Raw genomic sequence first — 27,476 nt, 5'->3', positions numbered from 1 at the left:
TTTGAGATTATGGTTTCAACTGCAGAAGTAAAGGATGAGAGGAATGTTAGCCATTAACATTTTTATATATCAAGGTCAATTAAGATCCCTGTGGCTCAATCCTTTCTTGCCCTAATTGATTGTTCCCAGCCTTCCCATCATTTTTTCTGTTTGATCTTGGCACTGAACATCCTCTTCACTTAGATTTCTGTTGGTTAGTTATTTATGCTCTTTTGCATTCACTTGGCTGAGATAATCTACCCAGGGAATTAATGAGAGAATTGCTCCCTGATGCATTATTAGAACTTGGGTTGAAGCATCTGTTAAGTCAGATGAATTTGGAATAACTTGAGAAGCTGCTACTGCCAACTGCTGCCTCTTCTAAGGGTAAAATACATTTTTCCATCACTTATTTCCACATGCGGACAAATGTCCTGGTCCAGCATTCCTGTTTACAGCAGTGTGTGTGCTCCATATGGTTGCAAATCTTTATAACCCTAGAAAAGCAACTCTAATTCTTGTCCACTTGAATTTTTCCCTCATAGATACAGGCTCCAGCATTTTTAGTTTGACACATGAATGAAAAGCAAGGGAGAGTTTATTGTGCCTTTGGCCATGTCCTTTTGAATCTCCCCCATGAGTGCTGACATCTGTGTGTCCTCTCCTCCTTTGATTGTGCAGGGCTTTGTAACGGGTGGAAAAGATGGAATTGTGGCCCTTTGGGATGATATGTTTGAGAGATGTCTGAAGACATATGCTATTAAAAGAGCAGCACTCTCTCCTAGTTCTAAAGGTATTGGTTTTCAGTGTATATTTCAGTGGTATAAAAGGGTGGGACTGGGGATCAAACCTTACCAGAAGCCAAAGGGAACAGCAACACAGCACTTGCTCTGCTGGAATGTTCTGGTTTGATCCATATGAGATATATTTCATGTATTCCTTGTCATTTATAGTCTGTTCTGCAATTCCCTCCTTTATTTTATGCTTGGTTTTCATTGGTGGAATGATTTTAAGGAGGAATATGCCCAGCCTTCAGTTTGGCAGTTCCAAAGTCAGCCCAGTTTCCTTGGCTGGCCACATTCCCTGTGGTGGGAGCAGGGACCTGGTAAATTCCCCAGGCCTCAGTGTGGAAGTCTGGAAAAGGATAGTGACATTTCTTTAATCACAGAAATTCTGAGGTGCTGGAACTCCTGAGCCCCTCAGACCCTGGCACTTTAAAGCAGTAAAATATCAGTCTTTATATTGCTACTGCTAGAGAGAAACTCCCTTCCCTGAATGAGTGAGGGATCCATGGATTATCTCCCAGTTTGATCAGGGGTTTTTTCTCATGATTTTTGAACAGATTTTAATTATTAGCTCCAAGTGATATGAAATGTAAAAAAAAAAAATCTTACATTCTCCAGGTTTACTTTTAGAAGACAACCCCTCCATCCGAGCCATCAGCCTGGGGCATGGGCACATCCTGGTAGGAACTAAAAATGGAGAAATACTTGAAATTGATAAAAGTGGGCCTATGACTCTGCTGGTTCAGGTACTGTATGGACCTCCCATAGCAAACTTTCCTGTATTTTTACAGAAATGCTCTTTGGTATTTTTTTTTCCAGTAAATTTTGATCACATGAAGTAATCCTTCAAATTTGTCTTGCCTGCATGACTGCCTTGCTATCCAAGATGTGTGAGGTTGTGTTTTATAAAACACTGAACTCATTCACTAATGCAGATTGAGAGCAGCAAGAAATTATTTAACCTTGATATGCAGTGCTAGCAAACTGTGTGCAAACTGAAGGAAAACTGGAACAAAATAGGAAGAGTGATTAACAAGTTGGAAAACTGAGAATCTGAAGCAAGATTAAAGCAAAGTATTATGTTGGGCAAACAAGGATCTAAAAAAGGACATTTGGGGATTAGCCAATATTAGGATTTGAGGCTAAAGTCCTGTTTGGACTGTTCCCTGTTCATCTCAAGTTTGGAAAGGAGGATATTGGAAGAACAGGAGTTACAGCCAGTAATGGTGGAGGGGACTATGGCAGAGTGTTTTAGACATTTGTCAGGGAGGCAGAGATGTCTTTAGGAACGTGGGAAGCTTTGGAGACAGGAGATGGTGAAAGCTTTATTTCCTGGGCCAAGGCTGGAGCACATCACACAGCCCCAGGTGCATTGTTTCCTGCTGCATGGCATCTTTCCTGCAGGGCCACATGGAAGGAGAAGTGTGGGGGCTGGCAGCTCATCCCCTCCTGCCCGTGTGCGCCACCGTCAGCGACGACAAGACCCTGCGCATCTGGGAGCTGTCGGCGCAGCACCGCATGCTGGCAGTCAGGAAACTCAAAAAAGGTGACACAGCCCTGCCCTGGCAGCCCCGGGGCAGCCAGGGATCCCCTGCTTCTGTAGCACTCCCCTCTGCTTTTGTTCTGTGGGTAGGGCAAGGACACGGCCATTAGGAAATGAATTGTCTTTGGTCAGTGCAAAGGGAAGGAAGAGAGAGGACTGTAATCTGTTGTAATGAATGATAATAAAGTGAACTTTCCCCCCAATTCAAGGGGATGAGTTGACCTCAGAACTACTTTCCTCTCTAGGAATGTTTAAAGTATAATTTCCTGAATGTTTAGCCTAATCATCTTTTGCTGTCAGTATGAGCTTTACCTGTTAAACCAACTTCTCTAAAATTCACACTTTCCTGCCCTCTCCTCTGTATAAAATTAGATAAGCTACATTGAAATGCTGCCTTCTCAAAATTACTCTTGTTTTATTAACTCGTTAATATCCTTCAGGAAATTGAAAATTGTTCCTTTTCAGTGACAGATCTGGAGCCCAGGAGCCCTTAACTGGCTAGGGGAAAACAGAGTTAAATATTTTAGAGAAGTGAACTTGAGGATGGATGAGGATAGCTGTAGGATAGAGTATGATCAGGAATAATGCTGAGACACAGTTACAGTCTTTGAATTTCCCATCAGGATTTCCTTTCTGGATGTTTGGGTGGGGTTTTTTCTTTTATTTCTGTCTCTGTTGTGTTTAGAATGTAGCTGAAAGGTTGTGTTTGCACATAAACCTGTTCCAAATGGGATCATCCATCACAGCCCTCTGCAACATAGCTGCCTCAAGAGACAGCAGATCTGTTTTCAGAGGACCCGTGGGTGTGAAGCCCTTTGAGCTGCAGCTCAGTGATGCTTTTCCCAGCCCTTTTCCGGGCTCACTTCCCTGTGCTCCCGCAGGCGGGCGCTGCTGCGCCTTTTCTCCGGACGGGAAGGCGCTGGCGGTGGGGCTGAACGACGGCAGCTTCCTGGTGGTCAATGCTGACACGGTGGAGGACATGGTCTCCTTTCACCACAGGAAGGAGATGATCTCAGATATAAAGTTTTCACGAGGTACAGCCGGGAGATGAGGTGGAAGAGCAGTGTTAATCTTGGGGTTTGTTCCTCTTGTCTAGGCGAGGTTGAATGTTGCAAAGGAAGACTGGCTCTGTGTGTGCTCTGTGATGAAATATTTTACAATTGCTGTGTGCTGCCCTTTAACAGGCCCACCCCTGCCTGCTGAACTCACACCAGGAGCAGTTAGATTTACCCTTTAATGACCTGGGTCTCTCCTCCTTACAGAATCAGGAAAGTACCTGGCTGTGGCTTCCCACGATAACTTTGTGGATATTTACAACGTCCTTACCAGCAAAAGAGTTGGCATTTGCAAAGGTGCCTCCAGCTACATCACCCACATCGACTGGGACTCCAGAGGTGAGGTGCTGGCCACAGATCCAGACTGGAAATGCCCATAAAATGGGATATCAGGAAACTGTTCCACTCCAGTTGTTGAGATCAGCCACTGATGCAAATGCTTTTTCCCCATGGAGCCTGTACAAATCCAGTGTAATTCCATTTCTTGGTATCCAATTTCCTCTCCTTGCTGAGCTGTGCAAGAAGCTGGAGCCTCATGGTCCCAGCTAATTAAGTCCAGCAGGATCCAAATTATTGGGGAAATGAATGGCACATGCATTTATTTTTGACTGCCATTAGTGTGATGATGAAACACAAGAAAGCTATTGCCTATCAGCAGAAACTGATTTGCTGTGCAACAGCAACTTCTTAAGGATATTGGGTGGTATTTAAAATATTGGTTATGCATTGAATCAGAGTATAAGGCCTTTACAAGAGTGATTTTAAGTATCTGTGTTACTTTGGCTATGAATAACCCTCTAGAGATAATTTCTTAATTTATCCCTGGAAATCATTCAATCAAAAGAAAGTTCTTGATAGTCATAATAATTAATAAGGTTTGTAACAAACTCTCTGTTTGTATCCAGGAAAGTTACTGCAAGTCAATTCTGGTGCCAAAGAACAGCTATTTTTTGAAGCACCGAGGGGGAAAAGACATATTATAAGAATTGCTGAGGTATGAATTGTGTACTGGATTATTTTTACTGTGAAAATTAATTTTAAGAGTTGTCTTCAAATGGTCTTATAATGCTGTACTTAAAATGGTTAGAATTGGAATTATTTAGTAGTTCCACAGTGCTTTTCCTAGCATTTGTAAATGGCAGAATGTGCAGGTTTCTGTTTGTATCTCTAAATTTATTCTTGTTGCCATTTGCCATGATCCCCTTGTCAAAGTCACCTGTTTTCTGTGTAACCAGCTGCATGCAGGCTGTAAACCACATTGACACAGCATGACCTGCTTTTTCATGAGGCTGATTATTAGAATTACCCATGTTTAGCACCTCAGAAAATCTTCAGGGAGGTTTGTATCCAAAGCATGCTCTGCCTTGGGAAAACAGGAATGTTCAAATGGATGAAGATGCACAGTTTGTATTAACGACCTGCAGCAGCACAGTTCCTTAAGAAGTAAAAACCAAAATTAGCGTACATTTGGTACGTTCATAGCAAGGAGCCTTCATCTGGGGGGTTCTTGCAGATTGAGAAGATTGAGTGGGACACGTGGACGTGTGTGCTGGGCCCCACGTGCGAGGGCATCTGGCCCACGCACAGCGATGTCACCGTGGTCAACGCCGCCAGCCTCACCAAGGACAGGACCCTGCTGGCCACCGGCGACGACTTCGGCTTCGTCAAGCTCTTCTCCTACCCCGTCAAGGTGGGTCTGGTGGCACAGGGAGGGCAGCAGGCCCTGTGCTGGCTGCTGGTGCCAGCTGGGCTGTGTGTGTGTGCAGGGCCAGCACGCCAGGTTCAAGAAGTACGTGGGGCACAGCGCCCAGGTGACCAACGTGCAGTGGCTGCACAACGACTCCGTGCTCCTCACCGTGGGCGGCGCCGACACCGCCCTCATGATCTGGAGCAGGGAGTTCCTGGGCATCCAGGAGAGCAAGCTGGTGGACAGTGAGGAGTCAGACACTGATGCAGAGGAGGATGGAGGTAAAGAGGATTTCGTTCAGTCTTCCTTGCCTGAATCAGAGATTGGCTCAGGGATTTGACTGGGAGCTTTGCTGTGCTGAATTGTAAGGACTCGTGCAGGTCTCCTTGTTCTCTACTCTCCCACTGTGAAACAAGGGTAGGTTGTTTGATTCTGTGTTTTGTTTTCCTAAGGTTATGATAGTGATGTTGCAAGAGAAAAGGCAATTGACTACACCACCAAGATCTATGCTGTGAGCATCCGAGAAATGGAAGGCACAAAACCCCATCAGCAGCTGAAGGAAGTTTCGGTGGAAGAGAGGTATGTCCCACAAAGGCTTTTGCTTCCAGGTGTGCCCTTTTCATCTCTTCCTTCTAGTACAGAGATAAGACAAGAAATCAAAAATTCACCAGATAACATTTAAAACCATGTTCACAGAACACATTAATGTGATAAATACATGCATATGATGCATCTCTGAGCGTTGTGTTCTCTTCTGCTGTTCACATGAGCATTTGCATTCTCTCCTAACCAGTGTGTGTCTGCAGCAGAGCACTTGTGATAGTGGTAAGCTTGTAAATATTTTGTGGTTAAGGCTTTGGGTAGTGCTTTTATTGAAAGATTTTCAATCCCTTGCAATTGTGTTGGGTTGTCACTGTTAAAGCTGGAATTTCCCATGGCACATGCTGGCCTTAGGCTGAAATATTCTGAAAAATTAGGGAAGGGGAATAGTGTTGGAGAGGAGAGCAAAGAAGAGAGGTAAGAGCTAAGAATAGAGGCTGAGTCCAGTGAAACACAGACCTACAGGAGGGGGTGGTAAAATCTGATGGGACAGAACAGGAGCATCTATGAGCAGTAAAGTACATTCCCCCTCAAAGACTGGAGCAGTAAATCCCTAACCTGTGAATGCAACTGGTCACTCAGCTCTGAACCCATTCTCTTGATAGAATATTTCCTTAGAAATGATCATTCTTTTATCATGAATTTCCCTGCTCTTGCCCCCCACTGGGCACTGACACAAAGGACTGCAGTGGGTTAATCCACAGCAAGAATTTCAGTTTAGCTGTTCTGTTATTACAAGAGACAAAATGGAGTTCATAATACTTCCTTATCTCATGTAGGCCCTGGAAAAAGAAGTTTCTGTCTTTAAAGAACACAGTGCTGAACATGCTGAACAGAAAGTAATTAATAATTCCTGCTCAGTTCATGTGCAGAACAGGAGAATTGGGTGTGAAATGTGGGGTGTGAACAATAAGAAGAAAAATGTTGCACCCATTTATTTTCATCACCATGTTTTAGCAATACCAGGTGGGATGAGGATCAGTGATTTTTGCAATAGAATGTTGGACCATAACCTTCTCTTTTCCCTTTCTTTTAAGAATATCTCTTTTCTTCAAATAAAGAATTTGTTCCTCCATTTTGCTACAAAAAGGCATAGTGTATCATCTGGTAAACATAAATGTTTACAAATTGAGTTTAAAAAAGGAAAATTATTATTTTACTCTGAGTGAATTGCTAAATTGTTACAGGAATAATAAGTAGCAGTGGTACAGATGTAAATTCCTTTCTTCAAGGGACTAATATAAATTGTGAGAATTTATAGTGAAGCAAACAGAAGCAGCAGCTTTATGGTGAAATGTCAGCAGAACTGTTTTCTGAGGGTGTTGTGAGTGGGGTCTGAGGCTGTGAAAGGTGCTGGGGTTTGGATGCTGTAAATGGAATTATTGTGTTGGCTACTGCAAGGCTGCAATTCCTGGTCACAGTGGGACAATGTGGGGACAATTCCTGCACAGTCTTGGCACTTCCAGTTGTGAGTGCCTCAGGCTGAAGCTGACTTCTCTCAGAAGGTGTATGAAATATGGGGGAAGCTTTGTAGCTGGGCCAAATTCCATCTTTTCAGAGAATGCAGCAGCTGGAAAAGGGTTTGTCTGCCCATGACTGAAATCCCTGGGCTGGATTTTCTTTGCACCTCCCAGGGTCTGAAGGGACAGTTGATGCTTCCAGGTGGAGTCTGCAAGTACTGAGGTGTCTGTGTTGAGGGAAATCCTAAATATTGAGGGAAATCTAAGGCCCAAGTCATCAGGTCTTGAAATCTCTGTGCACAGGGCTGAGTGAAGAGGCAACAGGGAATTTTGAGGGCAGCTCCCAAAGCTTTAGATTTTCTTCCAAAGGCACAGCTGGAGCAGGTTTGGAGAGGGGAACCCAGAGGATGTGTTCCCTCCTCTTCCAGGCAGGTATGTGGGGAAACCTGATAGGCTTTTGAAGAGGAACTTTTTCTGGAAGAAGTATTCCAGATCTTTCCCTCAGTGATTGTGATGTGTGTTTGTCTGGAGACCCCAGTGATTGTGCACTTAATGGCTTTGAGCAGTGAATACTCTGGCACTGGTAACTTCTGTCACTTACTGCCCATGTGTTGGAAACTATGGGACAAGCTGAAAGAAACTGTTGTGAGTAAATCCCAAGACCTGAAGAACTGGTGGCTCAGTACTGCACTGCAGCATGTACTGAGGGTCTTAGAGTGTCCCCTTTGCTGTATTTTCATTGTGGCTTTGAGAAAGGAAAAACTGTGAAGGTGTACTGAGAAGAAACCCATAATTAAGCAAGTTTAAATGAAGGAAAGGTAAAAAAAAGAGAAAAAGCAGACTTCTGGCTTAAGCAAGAAGTAGGAATAGCTGGGGCTGCTTCTGTGAGCTGCTCCTTGAGGGCAATGACTTGGAACTCTCTTGGTTTGGTTTGGTTTTTTTTTTAATGTAATATTTAGAGGATAAACTGTTGCAGGAGTTACACTCAGGTTTATGTAATCAAACATGTTTCAAAGGTGTCATGTGCACCTATGAGACACATCCATCTGTTCAGTCTTTCTGTTTGCTGGAATAAGCTTGCAGGACTCTGTGCTTCTCTGGTAGAGAGTGATGAATCTGAAAACCTCAGAGGTGCATCCTTTCTCTAGAAATAACAATTCATCATTCAGTTCAGGAGGGGTTTGATCTCAGGAGCTGTGATGGGACTCCAGAAAGATTGCAGGTGTAGGTTGGGAGCTGAACTGTACAATGGTTGCTACAAACTTAGGAGTAATAATAAAGTTTTCCCTTAGAAAAAAAATGAGAGCCCTTTATGAAATTTATTTTTCCTGTCTAACTCAAATGTAATTACAATAATCTTGATTCTGCAAATATCTTGGAGGAGCGTAGAAGTCACGTGATAGATTTTACTTGCAGGTTTTGAATCAAATCATTCTGGTGTTTTTGGGGGGATCCAGCATTTCCTGTGTCCATCAGCAGCTCTAGGATGGCAGAGTGGCAGGAGAGTTGTAAAATGCCTTGTAGTTGTATAGGTGCATTGTTTGGCTGAGATCATTAATTAATTGCTGTTTCTCTCTCCTCTCCCCACCTTGTTGTTTTTCCCTTTTCCCTGTCCCCCTCCTGCCCTTGGCTGCCCCTGGTCAGGAGCAGGGTGTCCTGGGGAGGAGCAGCCCCATGGGTTCAGGACCCCCTGGCCAAGGGGGGCACTGGCCCAGACAATCCAGGACACCTGTAAGCTCTGCTGGGGCACACAGGGACTGTGCTGGGCTGGGGTTTGAACTGGAACTGTTTAAACCAGGAATTGCTGTGATGCCAAGAAACAGGAGCTTGCAGGTGGCTGCATTTGTTACTAATCTCAAAGGCAAAGACCTGTTTGCATTTGGCCTCCTACTAACCCCTAACACACCCCCTGGTCTGCAGCTCTCCTTTAGCTCAGTTTGCATGATTCCACATGAACCTGGTGATGGGAGCTCCTTCAAAGCAGGTGGAATGTGTAGAAAACAAAAAGCAGCATTGGCATGTTGGTCTGGTTTTCTGTTTTCTCCTGGCTTGTCTCCCTCTCCATGAATTACCCACCTCAGAGTCTGGTCTCCATCGTGGTGTTTGCCTCATGTGCAATCATGTGTCCTGATAAAGGTGAAAAGTTGAATTTTCTCTCTTCAAATGTTACTCTTGAAATGATTGATTTATTTAAAACAATGTGAGCTAACTTATATAAGCTTCCAAAACAGCCCCCACCAGCCTTTGCACCATGAAATGAATTATTAGACATATGGTTCCAGCCTTGGCTCCTGCACCTTGCAATGCAAAAGCTTGGAGTGTGAATCTGTGTTGCATTCATGTGTAGGTGGGGACTATTCCAAATGTATCTGGAAAATACATCCTTGGAGTGGAGAAAATAACTTTGGGCTTATCCCCACATTGTGACTGGTGTTTGTCAGTCCCTGGCAAGCCCTGAACTCAGAGTGAGTCCCACTGCTCCCCCAGGTCAGCCCAGAGCTGCCTCAAAGGGTCTCTCTGTGCCTGTGACACTTGGGAATGGCACTGGGGATCCCAACCCTGGTGTCTGCACTCAGGGTGATGGAAAAAGACATTTCTTTTTCATGCAGAGGGAGGATCTGCCTTGTGTGGTTGGTTCAGTGGTTTTATTTACACAACACAGCTTCAAAACCTGCTGGAGCTTCTGCAGGCAGTAACAAAACAAGAGGAAAAGACTCTGTTCCTGCAGTGTGTCCAGTGTGTGAGGGGCAGCAGGGCCAGCCTGGGGCTGTTCAGGGAGCACCTTCCCAAGGTATTGAGGACAAAGACCCTCAGGTTTCACTGCAGTGATTGCCCTCCTTAGGAATTGCTGTGGTTTCACTGGGCACAGGGCTGGGAATGCAGTGCCCAGCTGCCCTGACAGGCTGTGACAGCAGCTGGCCCCACCATGTGTCCTGTACTACTGCTTGATCTATTTTAAATTTTAAATAGTGCATCAGCACACACGTGAAGTTATGAATATTGCAACGTGTAAGGCTTTTTCAGTCCTTTAAAAACATAATTTACTAGTGATGTTTCTCTGTAGTTCCGTTTGACTTTTGCTTTGATCTGCTGTATTTGAGAGTAGGGAATTTTCATGGTGAATCCTGTTCTTTTTGTTGTCTTATGGTAGCTGCAAAGTGTTAAGAAGCAGTAACAGCAGGAAAAGTTGTATGTAAAACTCCAGTGTATGTTGGGATGAGAAAATCCAAGGGTTTAGAATTTACAAAAATCTTACAATACCTTCTCTGGGAAGGGATTAAAAAAAGCTCAAGGAATTTTGCAGCAGTTTGAGGCACTTGGGAGTCCCCTCCTGTCACTGGTGAAGGGCACTTCTAAAAACTGCTTTTGCATGTTTTCTGAAATGAGCAGTGTATTTTTTAAACCTTGGGTTTTTGCTCTGTTGCCCAACCCAACCCTCACCTCTCCCTGAACTTTACTTTCCCTCCTCAGGAGCAGTCCTGCTCGTGTTTGTGTAGGTCCAGGTGTGTTCCCTCAGTTTGCAGCTGTGTAAATCCACATGTGTCTCCCTTTTGGGCTCAAAGCTTTCCCCCCCCCCATTGCTGCTGGCTCAGCCTGTCACCTGCAGGACACTCCTGTCCATCTGTCCCTGCTCCAGACCTTGCTGGTCCCTTTCATGTGATGCTGTTTCTGGATTCCATGCTGTTCCTTGGAGCAGAATGTTTGTGTTCTGCCCATTTTATTCCTGCTGCAGTCAGCATCTCCAGCCAGACAGCAATTCTGGCCTGTGCCCTGGAAACAGGAGTTGATTATATCCCCCTCCCATAGAATTCATCACAACAGTTTTTTATCTGCCTTTTATTTTGACCTTTATTTTTCATCTAAACAGATCCATCTTTTTTCCACTCATAGTTTGGCCCAGTTCTCTAAGATCACATCTCTTTCTTCCCTCAAGGTGCTTTTCTTTTCCAAAACCCCATTCCCTCTTCCCCCAGCTCAGCTCTTGTTGTCCATGTGTTGTTCTCCATCCTGGTGCTGCCTGTTCACCCCAGGCCTGGTTTGGATTTCTCTCCCCTGTGGCTGGAGGGAATGTCCATGAGGTTTTGTCAGTGTGGATCTGGACTCCTGCCCCTGGCTGACAGCTGTGTGTCCTCCTGTGGGAGCATCCTTGAGACTGCCATGAATAACAGGAATCTTCTCTGCTGTGTCCACAGTACCAGAGAACTGAGACCCTCTAACTGTGGCTGTGTCTTGTCTTTCTGGAGCTCCTCCCTGCCATAATGTACTCTGAGCAGTTGGGTTTGAATTGCTGCAAAGAAACCATTAATGCTTGTGTTATGTTTTAACTTGCTTTCCTTTGGAGGCAGGGAATTGTCAAGTAAGTACTGCTGGGGAGCCCAGGCAGCCTGGATTGCTGGGAATGTGCCTTGCAGGTTGCACAGGGCCAGCAGGGCAAAAGGGATGTTGTTTGCTGCAGTGCAAAGTCCTTGTCTTGGCAGTGTCATCTGGATCTTAACAAACTAGGTGTAGTCACAGGCTTGGTAAAAGTGAAATGACTTCTTAAAATGTTTCAAATGTGCTGCTTTCTGTTTGTTTTATGGAGGTGGTGATGAGGCAGTGAATGCACTGGTGTGTATATATACATGGCCATGTATATATGAATGCACACATCTGTGTTTGTGTGTGCTGTGAGTAGGTTTCTATAAAAGTATCTGTGTGTGTGGCTCCAAATGAAACCTCATGCTTACAATCTGGTGACTATCAAGCATGTCACAGTGGTAGTGTTCTCTTGCTGTCGTGGAGTATTTTGGCTTGCTCTTGTCATAAACTTTGATATTCCTAAGTAAAGAAATGTAGAAATGATCCAGTTTGAAATAACACTAAAACAGAAAAAAGCATGCTCGGTCCTGCTCCTCCCAGGGTCACCCTGGGGGACTGGAGTGACCTCTTCTGAGGGAATAAAGGTCCTTGTCCCCTGAGGACAAGGCAGCACAGGCTGTCCTGGCAGTGACTTGGCCTCCCCACAGCAACTGTGGGCTAGAGAACAACCACCCATTGTGTGCAATCCCAGCAGTGCCTAGGGACTGTCAGCTTCCTGCAGCAGCCCTGTCAGGCTCCTGGAAATCACCCAGCCCTGGAATCCCCTTCTGCTCCAGTGCAGAGTGTGCAGGAAGCTGGGATGTAGCTTCCCTGTGGCTCCAGCCTGCAGGATCCTCAGCTCTGAGTGTGCCAGGTGTGACATGTCTGGCTCTGTGCACTCTTTGGTTTCTGTTTTAGTTGGTGCTGGCATGCTTGGATTGCACTTGTTGTGCCCAGGAATGACTGCTGTGCTCTGACAGTGCTTGTGCATGAGTCTGGTGCTCAGAAGTGACTCCTAAACTCTATTAAGTTTCTTGCTTGGCTTTACTTGCTGCTTCCAAGGGGATCAAGGTAACTCTCTCACTCTTTGTGTCACCTGCTGATTGCTCGTTGTCCTTGCTGTGCTGGGACCTGGGTTGGGCTGGTTACCTCAGCTCTGCTCTCAGAGCTCAGGCTGTCCTGCTGCTCATCCCCACAGGGCTCTCTCCTGTGCCTTTAACACCTTCCATGAAAAATCCAGCCCCACAGAAAGCAGCTCCCTGTACACAAAAGGGATTTCATCCTTCTCCACTTAATTTTTACCAAAATGGGAATTACTGGTAGTTAGAGTCTCAGGACAGGAGCAAATTTTACAGCACGTGGAATGTAATAGGAAGGTCACATTTTTCTGGGAATGCTTTCCAAGTGCTCCCCTTAGCTCTGTCCCTCTTTTCCCAGCAGGATCAAGAGCAGCAGCAGAGGTTATCTGGCTTCACAGACCATTTGCACACATCAGATTTTGTCTCAACCTCTGTTCTGAATTTGTCTCTTTAGCTACTTTTAGCAACTGTAATTATATAAAAAGGCTTTGCTGGCCTCAGTCGCCCAGATTTCCTTGGATGAATGATTTGTGCATTTAAATGCAACCATTTTATCTTTAATATGATTTTGAGAAGATTTTAGTGTGAGGCCATGTCAAGGTTGTGGAATGGGGTTTCTCAGAAGAAGCAAGGTTGGGCAAGGTCAACTGCCAGCTGCAGAAATTACTTAAAATCATTTCTGAAAGCACCAATTTACATAATTTCATATCCAAGGATTTTTCCATGGATTAAATCATGATGGTTTGAGGTCCTTTGAATGGTGTAAGGTTGTTTGTTCTGCCACTCATCCACAAAGTCTACATCCAATGTTTCTGCTCTTCTTGTCAAAAAATGCAGGATTTTAATCAGTTTATTGTGCAACTCTGAAAAAAGCTCATACAGACACAACTGTCCATTTGCTGCTCACACATGCTGTGGTTTTGAAGGCTGTTTTACTTTCAAACATATTGATTGTCTTCTTTTCTAAATGTTCTTTTCAGGCCACCCGTGAGCAGAGCTGCTCCTCAGCCTGAGAAGCTGCAGAAGAACAATGTCAACAAAAAAAAGAAACTGGTTGAGGTCAGGATTAATACCTTTAAATTTCTTTTAAAGTAACATGCTGTGTGAAATGCATCCCTGTTTTGTCTCTGAGTGAAGGGCAGGTACAATCACAGAGTATGTGCATTCCCATGCTCAGTCCCAAGGGAAGCACTTTGGCCCAGGAAAAATCCTGTGTGAGATTTTGAATTATGGAATTTGCTCCTTGACTTTGGAACTTCCCTTTCTCCCCAAATACCTGGCAGAACAAGGAATGTTCTGTGACCTGTGTGGACAATTTGCAGCACTTGGTCTGTGGCTAATTAGGATTGTTCCCAGTGAGCTGTGATTGTGTTTGGGACAGTCATTAAATGAGGCTTCAAGGCACCAAGGCAGCTCCAACAACAATCCATTAACTATCCTGGGTTCCTGGAGGAAATTTCCTTGGCAACTGCTCCTTCTAAGCTGCAATTACACCTCTGATTAATGTCTTAATTACAGAGTTACTTACAGCCTGCCCTGGCTGGCTTTAAGGTCAGAATCTCAGAATTTAGTCTGTGGAAATTTGGTTGTTTATGAGAATGATTTTTTGAAATTTCTGCAAGTATATTCTTTAAAATATCTGATACCCTATATAAATATTCAACTGTGATGGGAAGAGCAATAGAATCAAACCTGCTCTGTGAGTTGCATCTGTTTGGAATGGAAATTTACACAACCAGGACATTTATAGCCCTCTGAATAATTAAAAAAGAAAATACTAGAAGTTCAGTGCTTTAGCTGACCAATTAAAGTCTGTTGATAGCCTCTCATAATATTATGCCTCAATTAACGAGCAGAGTGGGGATAACTAATTATTGTTTTGTTATTCCATTGCCTCTACAAGGTATTTGTACTTATATAATTTAGAATTGTTCTTAAGTGGTCCAGGCTCTGAAAAGCCTCTGTTTGTTTTCCATTTCACCCCTGTTCTCTTTGTTTTCTGGAGCAGGAGCTGGCTTTAGAGCACGTGTTTGGGTACAGAGGCTTTGACTGTCGCAACAACCTCCATTACCTGAACGATGGTGCTGACATCATTTTCCACACAGCTGCAGCAGGCATTGTCCAAAACCTCTCCACTGGTAATGCCACTTGAAACAATACTGGGAGATAAAATTGCTCTATGAGGAAAATACTTCTGATTGAAAGTCTGAACTTCTTAATACTCCTGTGACTTTCCCACTTTGGTATCTTGATAAATGGCACAAACCCAGTGCAGGTGGCCTTTGGGGACTCCAGTGCTAGCACAGCCTGTGGGCTGGGACACAAGGATGTCCTTTCTGGGCCCCTTCCCTTGGCAGAACTTTGCCTGCACTTCACTTCCCCAGTTCACTGGGATTTCACTGGGAAGTTTTGGTGTTTCTTGCAGTCCTGGTGGCTGTGGGCTGATCCCTGCATGTATAGATAATTTCCCAACTACTGCTTTTGTATCCAGCTCTGTGTGCTGTTGGCTGTGTCCACAGTGCATTTGGGAATGGTGCCTGGGAATGAGAGCAGGGCAGCCTTTGTGGCCCAACAGCCTGTGCTCCCTCTCCCTGTGGTGACTGAAATCCTGTCTGGATGCCATTAGGTAGCCAGAGCTTCTACCTGGAGCACACTGATGACATCCTGTGCCTGACAGTGAACCAGCACCCCAAGTACAAGAACGTGGTGGCCACCAGCCAGATCGGTACGTGCCCCCAGCAAAGCCCTGCAGTTCTCAGGGCACTGATTTATTCCTCTGGGCCTTGTCTCTGGGGGAATTTTGCTTGTTGTTTGATTTGCAAGAAGTAATCAAGCTCCAGAGTTTTCTTACTGTTTCAGTTCCATCTCTGATTGTGAGTGATTGGATTTTAGAGTTAATTGTAGTGTAATCATATTTCAGATGGCAGGCTTTGATAAACTGCCTAATCATCTCAATAATCTGATTTATAGTATTCTTTCCTTCCTGTGTCCAAGGCACTGTTTAGCAGTGAGAGTTCAGAGAGCATCATTTTCTCTGCAGGAGTACAGGAGCTGTACAGACAAGGCCAGAGACAGATCTCAGCAGAAGTTAGGACACATACCAGGGGACAGTGGAGAGCCCCTGTGTATTTGTGTGAATCCATGTGTTTATTGTTTACATGGAGAGTCCTGGCACCTTCTGCTGCAGTAAACATTGCATGGGGAATGCAGGGTGAGCTTCCCAGGCCTTGAGAAGGATCTGCTGCCTCTCAGCCTAATGCTGGAATAATTAACTTTATGGGGGAGAGTGGGATCAGAACATCTCAGGCCATTCCAGAATGAGAATGGAATCCATAACCTGAGGACAGGAGTCACTTAACAGGGAACAGGGAGTGGCAGTGATGAGCACAGTGACAAACAAACCCTCTGCTGCCTGTCCTGAGCACGGGCACTGCACTGCATGTGGAGGGAGCACCCAAAGCTGCATTTGTGCCAGAGCTGTGCAGAACACAGGTTTCTGTGATGTTGAAAAGGATAAATGCCTTTTCCTAGGACTCAGGAGATCAGTGCTCCCAGTTTGATTGATACTTTGTACAACTAAAGATTCACTTCACTTTGGATTTTTATAATTTTTAAAACCTGCATGCCTTTGACATTTCTTTCAGTTGTCATTTTAAAAACTTAAAAGTACTAAATATTGTTGCAATATTTGTGTATAGAAGCCAATATACCCAATAAAAGTTCAACAATATTCCTGCTTACTTGTTTTGTTAATTTAATCCATATCCATTTCCAAGTTTTTAATTTTGTTTTCCTTCTGGTGCTGATGCTGGCACTGCAGCACGAGCCACATGACTTATTTCACCTATTGTTTTCCCTTGGTGCTTCCTCATTTGCCATTGCTCTCACAATGCAGGTGACATGACAGAATTCCCAGGTAAGGCTGATTTGTTTGTGGGTTTAGCAGAGTCCTGTACGAGTTCCATGTTGCCTCATTGTATCTGTGTGAACCATGGATACAAGTGAAACATCTGCAGGCAATTTCTTTTGCATGAGGCTCTTCATGAATGTTATGTTTGTTCTTTTAGAACTTGTCTGACTTCATGGATTACAATGATTCCCCCCCTGTGTTTTACGAGCTATTTTGATTTCTCTTTGTTTCCCACTAGTGCAAATCTTCAAACAAATCCAACTGTCTGTTCAGGTTGAATGTTCTTGAAAAATGCCTGGTTTGCACTGCAGCTTTCCAGAGTTAATTCTCTGTTGATGCCTCTCTCTGCCCACAGGTACAACCCCCACAATTCACATATGGGATGCCATGAGCAAGCAAACCCTTTCCATGCTGCGCTGCTTCCACACCAAAGGGGTCAATTACGTGAACTTCAGTGCCACTGGCAAACTGCTGGTGTCAGTGGGAGTCGACCCAGAGCACACCATCACTGTCTGGAGGTGGCAGGAAGGTAAAAACCAGCCTGGCAGAGCCATGCACAGTGATTGCCTTTGCCTTTCAAGCCTTTGGACTTCTGTGTCCTTGCTGGGAGCATCCCAGTTTATCGGTGAAAGATGGCAAAGGGCTGCAAACTATGAACAGGGAGATAAGTTCTAAACACCTGTTGTAGAAAGAATGATGCTTAATGTAAAATTACATGAAATTAAGGAAAAGTATTTCTTTTCTTTCCTAAAACACTTCAAGTACTGTGATGGAGATGGGCCTTTGGGAAGTAATTTCCAGAAAATAATTATCTTTGGAAATGGTGGAGGGGAGAGGAAAAGTGCCTCAGCTCATTAGTGTGTCCCTGTGCATTTTTCATGGGATGATAGCCAACAATTCTGTGTTATTTCACTGACCCAGGAGACAGACCGTGCTGTGAAGGCCTCAAATCTGCATTTCCTAAATCTGTGGGATGCAATGGAATAACCAGGGACTTTGGGAGTTGCACTGAGATGTTTGATGCACTAAATAGTGTGGGGATGTGCAGCTTTTCAGCATCTGGGACACAGATCTCTAATCCAGTACCAGCTCAATGTATTTGATAAAATCATATCAGAGCTTCATTTCTCAGGTAAATTCAGCTTTGTTTTTGTCCTTTCCTCATGAAACCAGGGGCTAAAGTTGCCAGCAGGGGAGGGCACCTGGAGAGGATCTTTGTTGTGGAGTTCCGCCCGGACTCCGACACTCAGTTCGTGTCCGTGGGGGTCAAGCACATGAAGTTCTGGACCTTGGCTGGCAGCGCTCTGCTCTACAAGAAAGGAGTCATTGGTTCCATGGAAGATGCCAAAATGCAGACCATGCTCTCTGTTGCCTTTGGAGCAGTGAGTTCAGATTTATTGCTACAGGATTTTACATTACCTTGGTATTAAACCCACCAGGGTTGGTTTTCTTTGCTGAAATCCAACCCAGTGCTTGTTAGTGAAACGTGGTTTTAAAACCTGTGCACCTTGGGATCTTTCCCTGAATTTCCTGACCACAATTGGGTGAATGTCTTCTATTAAGTTCTATGTACACCTACTGCCCTGCTTTTTTGTTTTGTTGTTTTGTTTTTTTTTTTACTTTGGTGTTATCTGTTTGCCTTCAACTCTGATCTGTTATTTCATGTATCATTTTCTCTGCTAATGGCATTAGGTGACACATGCCAGTGATACCACCAGTGGTGACACTCCAGTGTGGTCATTAAGGACTTTTAAATTTAATTAGAGGAATTTCACTTGAAGCTGAACAAAAATGCCGAGGTGCCTGTTGTGTCAGAGCTTGCTGCTGTCTGTTGCAGAACAACCTGACGTTCACTGGTGCCATCAATGGAGATGTGTACGTGTGGAAGGATCATTTCCTGGTCAGGCTGGTGGCCAAGGCTCACACAGGACCAGTGTTCACCATGTACACGACTCTGCGCGACGGGCTCATTGTTACTGGTGGGAAGGAGAGGCCGTAAGTCACAGGATCTTCCTGAAATGCTCAACTTCTCTCTCTTGTGCTTTTTGCTGTCATTATTTACCCAGCACCCCAGAGACAGAGAGTCTCTGCGCTGCAGCAGTTTGATTCTGTTTAGCATAACCTGCCCAGGTGGCTCAGTTAAGTGAGGAACTAAAGGGGGACACTTGAGAGTCACAGTGGTAAATGTTGTGTAGCAGGGACACGCTGAACCTCTTTGGGATTGATCCAAACACCTGGATAAGCTCTTATGGCCGTGGAGGGTGGGTCAGTGCATGTTGTGTGGTTCGGACAGAAGGACCCTGGTGGGATTCCCAGGTAACAGCAGGTGTTCTTTGCAGCACGAAGGAGGGGGGAGCAGTGAAGCTGTGGGACCAGGAGATGAAGCGGTGCCGAGCGTTCCAGCTGGAGACCGGGCAGCTCATCGAGTGCGTGCGCTCCGTGTGCCGCGGCAAGGTGAGGGCGCGGGCACGGCCAGCTCTCCCGAGCTGCTGCTGGCACTGGGAGCCACTGGCACTGGGAATTACTTCGACTGGAGTTACTGGCATTGGGAGCTACTGGCACTGGGAGTTTGGGTAGAGTGGAACACACTAGAAGAAACAGTAATTTCACTTGCTGCAGTCACTCTTGTTGTATTTAGATTTAAATGAGAAAGGAGCAGTGATGCTGCACAAGATGGGACCTGTCCAGCTCCAGGAATGGTGTCCAGTTTTTTTTGCCCAGGAGTCTGACACACTCCTTGATAACAGCACCACTGAGGAATGTTATTTTCTATTTCCAATCGAGTAGCCATTAACCAGTTACAAACTTAATCTGTTTATGCCTTTGCAAAGGAAGCTTGGACAGGTTAAGCCATGGCAGTTACTGTTACACTGACCACCTCTTTCCACTCCTTTTCTTTTGCTATAAACAGGGGAAAATCTTAGTGGGAACAAAAGATGGAGAAATCCTTGAAGTAGGAGAAAAAAATGCTGCTTCCAACTTGTTAATTGACTGTCACATGGAAGGGGAAATCTGGGGCTTGGCAACTCATCCCTCCAAAGACATATTTATCTCTGCAAGCAACGATGGAACAGCCAGGATCTGGGACCTGTCGGACAAAGTGAGTACCCTGAACATAAACAGGTGTGACTAGAAATGAGCATTTTATCCAAACATATTTCCTTTGCTGTGCCTTTGAGCAGCCCTGGAATGAGAGCTGGGTTCTGCCTCTGTCCTGAGCAGGTTTTGGTCCTATTTAGCCCCAGTCCATTCCTGGCTGTCCCACAGGCAGCACTTCTAGAGGAATGCAGGGATTCACCAGCACATCTGCCCATGAGGTGCCTCTTGTTGGGTATTGCTTATTTTGATGGAAATCTGCAGGCTAGGGGACAAAGGAAGCATTTTAATTCCAGCTTGCTAGTCTGGGTGACACAGACTGTGCTGTCACACACACAGAGCCCCAGCTCATCATTCCACCTTCCTGGCAGGCACAGCTCCCTCCTCCTCAGATCTCTCCTTTGGAACTCTATTATAAAATAATATTACAAAAATTACAAAATAATGCAGACATGAACACCCACCCACCCCCCCCCTCCCCAAATTCCATTTCTATTTTAAAATGTGCTCAGCACCATGTTCTTGGTGGGATGCGAGTCTGGGTGTGACACTGCAGGTTTGTGTTGGATGAGGGCGGTTTTGCACTGTGGGCCGGGGGTGTGAGCCTGCCACGTGTCCCTGCAGAAGCTGGTGAACAAGGTGAGCCTGGGGCATCCTGCGCGCTGCGCCGCCTACAGCCCCCGACGGCGAGATGGTGGCCATCGGCATGAGGAACGGCGAGTTCGTCCTGCTGCTGGTCAGCAGCCTCAAGGTCTGGGGCAAGAAGAGGGACAGGAAGTCTGCAATCCAGGACATCAGGTACCAAGGGCTCCACAGCCCTGGCACAGGGAAAAGGGCAGAGAGTGCCGGGGGGGGGGGGGGTGAAGGGGCTGTGTGAGCTGGGGAGGGACAGTCAGGGAAACGGAAACCGAGTCCTGATATCCATGTGCAGTAAAAGAGTTGCAATTACCACGTGCGGTAACCATCACCCGCCAACCGCGTACGGTAACCGAGTCGCAATTACCGCACGCGGTAATCGTCACCCGCCATCCGCGTGCGGTAACCACGTACAAATTACCGCGTACGGTAACCCGGTCGCAATTACCGCACACGGTAGCCGTCACCCGCCAACCGCGTACGGTAACCGAGTCGCAATTACCGCGCGCGGTAACTGTCACCCGCCATCCGCGCGCGGTAACCGTCACCCGCCAACCGCGCGCGGTAACCGTCACCCGCCAACCGCGTCCGATAACCGAGTCGCAATTACCGCACGTGGTAATGGTCACCCGCCATCCGCGTGCGGTCGCAATTACCGTGCGCGGTAGCCGTCACCCGCCAACCGCGTACGGTAACCGAGTCGAAATTACCGCGCGCGGTAACCGTCACCCGCCATCCGCGTGCGGTAACCGTCACCCGCCATCCGTGTACGGTAACCGTCACCCGCCAACGCGTGCGGTAACCGTCACCCGTACGTAACACGATCGCAATTACCGCGTACGGTAACCATCACCCGCCATCCGCGTGCGGTAACCCGGTCGCAATTACCGCGCGCACTAACCGTCACCCGCCATCCGCCAACCGCGTACGGTAACGCGGTCGCAATTACCGCGTGCGGTAGCCCTCACCCGCCAACCGCGTACGGTAACCGAGTCGCAATTACCGCGCGCGGTAACCGTCACCCGCCATCCGCGTGCGGTAACCACGTACAAATTACCGCGTACGGTAACCTGGTCGCAATTACCGCGCGCGGTAACCGTCACCCGCCATCCGCGTGCGGTAACCACGTACAAATTACCGCGTACGGTAACCTGGTCGCAATTACCGCGCGCGGTAACTGTCACCCGCCATCCGCGTGCGGTAACCCGGTCGCAATTACCGCGTACGGTAACCGTCTCCCGCCATCCGCGTGCGGTAACCGTCACCCGCCATCCGCGTGCGGTAACCGTCACCCGCCAACCGCGTGCGGTAACCCGGTCGCAATTACCGCGCGCGGTAACCGTCACCCGCCTCTGCGTACGGTAACGCGGTCGCAATTACCGCGTGCGGTAGCCGTCACCCGCCAACCGCGTACGGTAACCGAGTCGCAATTACCGCGCGCGGTAACCGTCACCCGCCATCCGCGTGCAGTAACCACGTACAAATTACCGCGCGCGGTAACTGTCATCCGCCATCCGCGTGCGGTAACCCGGTCGCAATTACCGCGTACGGTAACCGTCTCCCGCCATCCGCGTGCGGTAACCGTCACCCGCCATCCGCGTGCGGTAACCACGTACAAATTACCGCGTACGGTAACCTGGTCGCAATTAACGCGCGCGGTAACTGTCACCCGCCATCCGCATGCGGTAACCCGGTCGCAATTACCGCGTACGGTAACCGTCACCCGCCGTCCGCGTGCGGTAACCACGTACAAATTACCGCGTACGGTAACCCGATCGCAATTACCGCGCGCGGTAACCGTCACCCGCCGTCCGCGTGCGGTAACCACGTACAAATTACCGCGTACGGTAACCCGATCGCAATTACCGCGCGCGGTAACTGTCACCCGCCATCCGCGTGCGGTAACCGTCACCCGCCAACCGCGTACGGTAACCGAGTCGAAATTACCGCGTACGGTAACCGTCACCCGCCAACCGCGTACGGTAACCATCACCCGCCATCCGCGTGCGGTAACCGTCACCCGCCAACCGCGTACGGTAACACGATCGCAATTACCGCGCGCGGTAACCGTCACCCGCCATCCGCGTGCGGTAACCCGGTCGCAATTACCGCGCGCGGTAACCGTCACCCGCCAACCGCGTACGGTAACCGGGTCGCAATTACCGCGTACGGTAACCGTCACCCGCCAACCGCGTACGGTAACCGGGTCGCAATTACCGCACGCAGTAATCGTCACCCGCCATCCGCGTACGGTAATGCGGTCGCAATTACCGCGTGCGGTAACCGTCACCCGCCAACCGCGTACGGTAACCGAGTCGCAATTACCGCGCGCGGTAACCGTCACCCGCTATCCGCATACGGTAACCATCACCCGCCAACCGCGTGCGGTAACCGTCACCCGCCATCCGCGTGCGGTAACCGGCACCCGCCATCCGTGTACGGTAACCGTCACCCACCATCCGCGTGCGGTAACCGTCACCCGCCATCTGCGTGCGGTAACCCGGTCGCAATTACCGCGTACGGTAACCATCACCCGCCATCCGCGTGCGGTAACCACGTACAAATTACCGCGTACGGTAACCCGATCGCAATTACCGCGCGCGGTAACCGTCCCCCCGCCAACCGCGTACGGTAACCATCACCCGCCAACCGCGTGCGGTAACCGGCACCCGCCATCCGCGTGCGGTAACCGTCACCCGCCATCCGCGTGCGGTAACCGTCACCCGCCATCCGCGTGCGGTAACCGTCACCCGCCATCCGTGTACGGTAACCGTCACCCGCCAACCGCGTACGGTAACACGATCGCAATTACCGCGCGCGGTAACCGTCACCCGCCATCCGCGTGCGGTAACCCGGTCGCAATTACCGCGTGCGGTAACCGTCACCCGCCAACCGCGTACGGTAACCGAGTCGCAATTACCGCGCGCGGTAACTGTCACCCGCCATCCGCGTGCGGTAACCCGGTCGCAATTACCGCGTACGGTAACCATCACCCGCCATCCGCGTGCGGTAACCACGTACAAATTACCGCGTACGGTAACCCGATCGCAATTACCGCGCGCGGTAACCGTCACCCGCCAACCGCGTACGGTAACCATCACCCGCCATCCGCGTGCGGTAACTGTATCGAAATTACCGCGTACGGTAACCATCACCCGCCAACCGCGTACGGTAACACGATCGCAATTACCGCGCGCGGTAACCGTCGCCCGCCATCCGCGTGCGGTAACCACGTACAAATTACCGCGTACGGTAACCCGATCGCAATTACCGCGCGCGGTAACCGTCACCCGCCAACCGCGTACGGTAACCGAGTCGCAATTACCGCGCGCGGTAACCGTCACCCGCCGTCCGCGTGCGGTAACCACGTACAAATTACCGCGTACGGTAACCCGGTCGCAATTACCGCGCGCGGTAACTGTCACCCGCCATCCGCGTGCGGTAACCGTCACCCGCCAACCGCGCGCGGTAACCGTCACCCGCCAACCGCGTACGGTAACACGATCGCAATTACCGCGCGCGGTAACCGTCACCCGCCATCCGCGTGCGGTAACCCGGTCGCAATTACCGCGTACGGTAACCGTCACCCGCCAACCGCGTACGGTAACCGGGTCGCAATTACCGCACGCGGTAATCGTCACCCGCCATCCGCGTACGGTAACGCGGTCGCAATTACCGCGTGCGGTAACCGTCACCCGCCAACCGCGTACGGTAACCGAGTCGCAATTACCGCGCGCGGTAACTGTCACCCGCCATCCGCGTGCGGTAACCCGGTCGCAATTACCGCGTACGGTAACCATCACCCGCCATCCGCGTGCGGTAACCACGTACAAATTACCGCGTACGGTAACCCGATCGCAATTACCGCGCGCGGTAACCGTCACCCGCCAACCGCGTACGGTAACCGTCACCCGCCAACCGCGTGCGGTAACCGTCACCCGCCATCCGCGTGCGGTAACCGGCACCCGCCATCCGTGTACGGTAACCGTCACCCACCATCCGCGTGCGGTAACCGGCACCCGCCATCCGTGTACGGTAACCGTCACCCGCCATCCGCGTGCGGTAACCGGCACCCGCCATCCGTGTACGGTAACCATCACCCGCCATCCGCGTGCGGTAACCGAATCGAAATTACCGCGTACGGTAACCGTCACCCGCCAACCGCGTGCGGTAACCGTCACCCGCCAACCGTGTACGGTAACGCGATCGCAATTACTGCATGCGGTAACCGTCAGCCGCCATCCGCGTGCGCTAACCCGGTCGCAATTACCGCGCGCGGTAACCGTCACCCGCCATCCGCGTGCGGTAACCCGGTCGCAATTACCGCGTACGGTAACCGTCACCCGCCATCCGCGTGCGGTAACCACGTACAAATTACCGCGTACGGTAACCCGATCGCAATTACCGCGCGCGGTAACCGTCACCCGCCAACCGCGTACGGTAACCATCACCCGCCATCCGCGTGCGGTAACCGAATCGAAATTACCGCGTACGGTAACCGTCACCTGCCAACCGCGTGCGGTAACCTGGTCGCAATTACCGCGTGCGGTAACCGAGTCGAAATTACCGCGTGCGGTAACCAAGTATAAATTACCGTGTACTGTAACCGTCACCCGCCAACCGCGTACGGTAACCAACTCTCGCCATCCGCGTGCAGTAAGCAATTCCTGCAAGCCACATGTGGCATCTGATTCCTGAGCTCCATGTGTGGTAACTGAGTCTCTCCATCCATGTGTAGTAATGAAATTGGATTGGAGGGTGGGAGAGTGGAATGGAACAGAGACTGCACACAACATCAGCAACAGGAAACCCTTCCCCCCCCCCCCCCCACAGTCTGATCGGGGACCCTCACTGATGCTGGCCCACCCTCACAGCCCACAATCCCATCCCACTCTTCCATCACTCCCTGTCTCCCCCTGCCACTCCCCCTCTTTATTTCCTTTCCCAGAATCAGCCCAGATAACAGGCTGCTGGCGGTGGGCTCACAAGAACACACAGTGGATTTTTATGATCTCACTCAGGGCACGGCCCTGAACCGGATCGGGTACTGCAAGGACATTGCCAGTTTTGTCATCCAGATGGATTTTTCTGCCGACAGCAGGTACATCCAGGTATGTCTGGGGTGGCCCCGCTGCTCAGGGTTACTGTGCCACCATCGGGGGATGGAGGCTCCGCCTGTGCTGAGGCCAGAGCATTATCCCAGATGCATGGAACAGGTACAAGGCAGGAAAATGAACTTTTGGGTTATAACCATATGAAAGCAGATATTTTCCTCCCTGAGCCTGGGATGTTTGTGAGAGCTGGGTTAATCTGTTTTAATTAAGTTGTTAATTCAAAGGGGTTTCTTTCAGAGATGTTTCTGATTTGGTAAAGTAGATTGAGATAAAGTATAGAAGTGACAGGAAAGCTGTCAGCTCTGCATGGGAATGTCTCCTTCCACCATGATCCTGTATGATGTATTTATAACAGTTCTGTGGTTTTTCCTTTCCCACTTCCAGGTATCCACAGGTGCCTACAAGCGTCAAGTTCACGAGGTGCCCCTGGGAAAGCAAATCACAGACCCTGCAGTGATAGAGAAAATCACCTGGGCCACGTGGACCAGGTAACAGCCAGGGACAGCGTGGGGCCAGCACTGGGATCAGCCCAGGGTTGGTGTGTGAATGCTGAGATGGCCCCAGGCTCAGCTTCCTCAGAGCTCCATGTGACACCCCCGGGGCTTTACACACAGCTCTGGCTGCTGGGTGCCTCTAGTAATTAATTAGTGCTTTAATTGCACCAGGGTTGGCTTGTTGCCACTTATCCCATGCCCCTCACACAGCTCTGGGCCACTCCAGGCATCCATGTCCCACAGCAGCAGCACAGAAGGCCTGAAAACGTGCAGTGCTTGTATGGTTTAACAGCAAATAAACCTAAGGATTAATGGATAGAGACTGCTTAAGAATCACAGAAAACTGATGTATTATTGTGATGGTCTCCATGATGAGCTAAGGGCAATCATTTAAGGAGGACAATTCTATTTTAAATGCTGCAACTTCTTGTTATTGATCTCTGTTTGCTCTGCACCCTGTGGAAGAGCAGCAGCAGATTAAGTCTTACCGTCTAGTGCATTTTATTTATCTTGATTTTGGAACAGCATTCTAGGAGACGAAGTCATTGGCATCTGGCCACGAAATGCAGATAAAGCAGATGTCAACTGTGCCTGTGTGACCCACGCTGGCCTGAACATAGTCACAGGAGATGACTTCGGGCTGGTCAAGCTGTTTGATTTCCCATGCACAGAGAAATTTGTAAGTGCCTGCTCTGTTTTCTCTGGAGCAGCTTTTGCTTTTCCCAAACCCACATCACTTGGTGTTACAGCACCCAACCAGCCTGGCCCATCTGTGGGCAGCTCCTACCACACCCACACTGCTCTGGCTGTGCCCCAGGGTGTGAAAAGGCCTGGGGTCAGGGTGGCTGTGGGCACAGAGCTCTGCCTGCTGCCGTCCCTGAGCTGCTCTCCTGTCCCACAGGCCAAACACAAACGGTACTTTGGGCACTCGGCGCATGTCACCAACATCCGCTTCTCACACGACGACAAGTTCGTGGTGAGCACCGGAGGGGACGACTGCAGGTAACAGGGATGGGATAGGGAAAGGGACACAGAGAGCCAGACACGCACAGGGAAAGGGACACAGTCACATGGGTGTGCACACACACAGGGACACAGCCACACAAGTGTGCACACACACACACAGGGAAAGGGACACAGGCACACGGGTGTGGACACACACACAGGGAAAGCGACACAGCCACACAATGTGCACACACACACAGGGAAAGGGACACAGTCACACGGGTGTGGACACACACACAGGGAAAGGGACACTGGTGTGCACACACACACAGGGACACAGCCACACGGGTGCACACACACAGGGACATAGCCACACGGGTGTGCACACACGTAGCCACACTAACATGACCCACACAGGGACATCCCAGACACGTGCCCTGCACACACACAAACAGTGTGCAGACACACCCCAGATTCACACAGGCGCACACAGAGATGCACACAGATACACTCACACACACAGTGCAGACACACACACTCAGCACACACCGTGCACACTCTGTGTGCACACAGAGCAAAGACACACACAATGTGCTCCCAATAACCTGTGCACCCAGTGCACACATACACAGGACACAGACAGTGTCCTGTGTATTGCAGACATACACATACACAGTGCACACAGGTTGCATACACACAGAGCAGCAGTGAGCAGTGTATTCTATCTCACACACACAGTCTGTGCTCCACACCCA

General features: G+C 48.8%; 1 protein-coding gene across 1 annotated transcript in view; it reads left to right on the top strand.

Annotated features, from left to right (window-relative positions):
* Positions 1–27,476, top strand: part of EML6 (EMAP like 6) — a 93,558-nt gene that overhangs the window by 62,635 nt on the left and 3,447 nt on the right. Inside the window, 24 exon segments of the mRNA XM_079298527.1 lie at positions 661–772; positions 1,383–1,510; positions 2,169–2,310; positions 3,189–3,341; positions 3,570–3,701; positions 4,268–4,356; positions 4,876–5,052; positions 5,129–5,330; positions 5,502–5,628; positions 13,507–13,585; positions 14,535–14,664; positions 15,153–15,251; positions 16,422–16,442; positions 16,792–16,965; positions 17,610–17,818; positions 18,274–18,431; positions 18,776–18,890; positions 19,348–19,536; positions 20,157–20,210; positions 20,212–20,330; positions 25,117–25,279; positions 25,667–25,770; positions 26,302–26,455; positions 26,678–26,778. Of these exon segments, the coding sequence (XP_079154653.1) occupies positions 661–772; positions 1,383–1,510; positions 2,169–2,310; positions 3,189–3,341; positions 3,570–3,701; positions 4,268–4,356; positions 4,876–5,052; positions 5,129–5,330; positions 5,502–5,628; positions 13,507–13,585; positions 14,535–14,664; positions 15,153–15,251; positions 16,422–16,442; positions 16,792–16,965; positions 17,610–17,818; positions 18,274–18,431; positions 18,776–18,890; positions 19,348–19,536; positions 20,157–20,210; positions 20,212–20,330; positions 25,117–25,279; positions 25,667–25,770; positions 26,302–26,455; positions 26,678–26,778 (3,131 nt within the window).

Source organism: Erithacus rubecula (assembly GCF_903797595.1).
Source record: "Erithacus rubecula genome assembly, chromosome: 2".
Classification (NCBI taxonomy): Eukaryota; Metazoa; Chordata; class Aves; order Passeriformes; family Muscicapidae; genus Erithacus; species Erithacus rubecula.
Note: the sequence above shows the minus strand (reverse complement) of the source record. Positions and strands in the feature narration are given on the sequence as shown.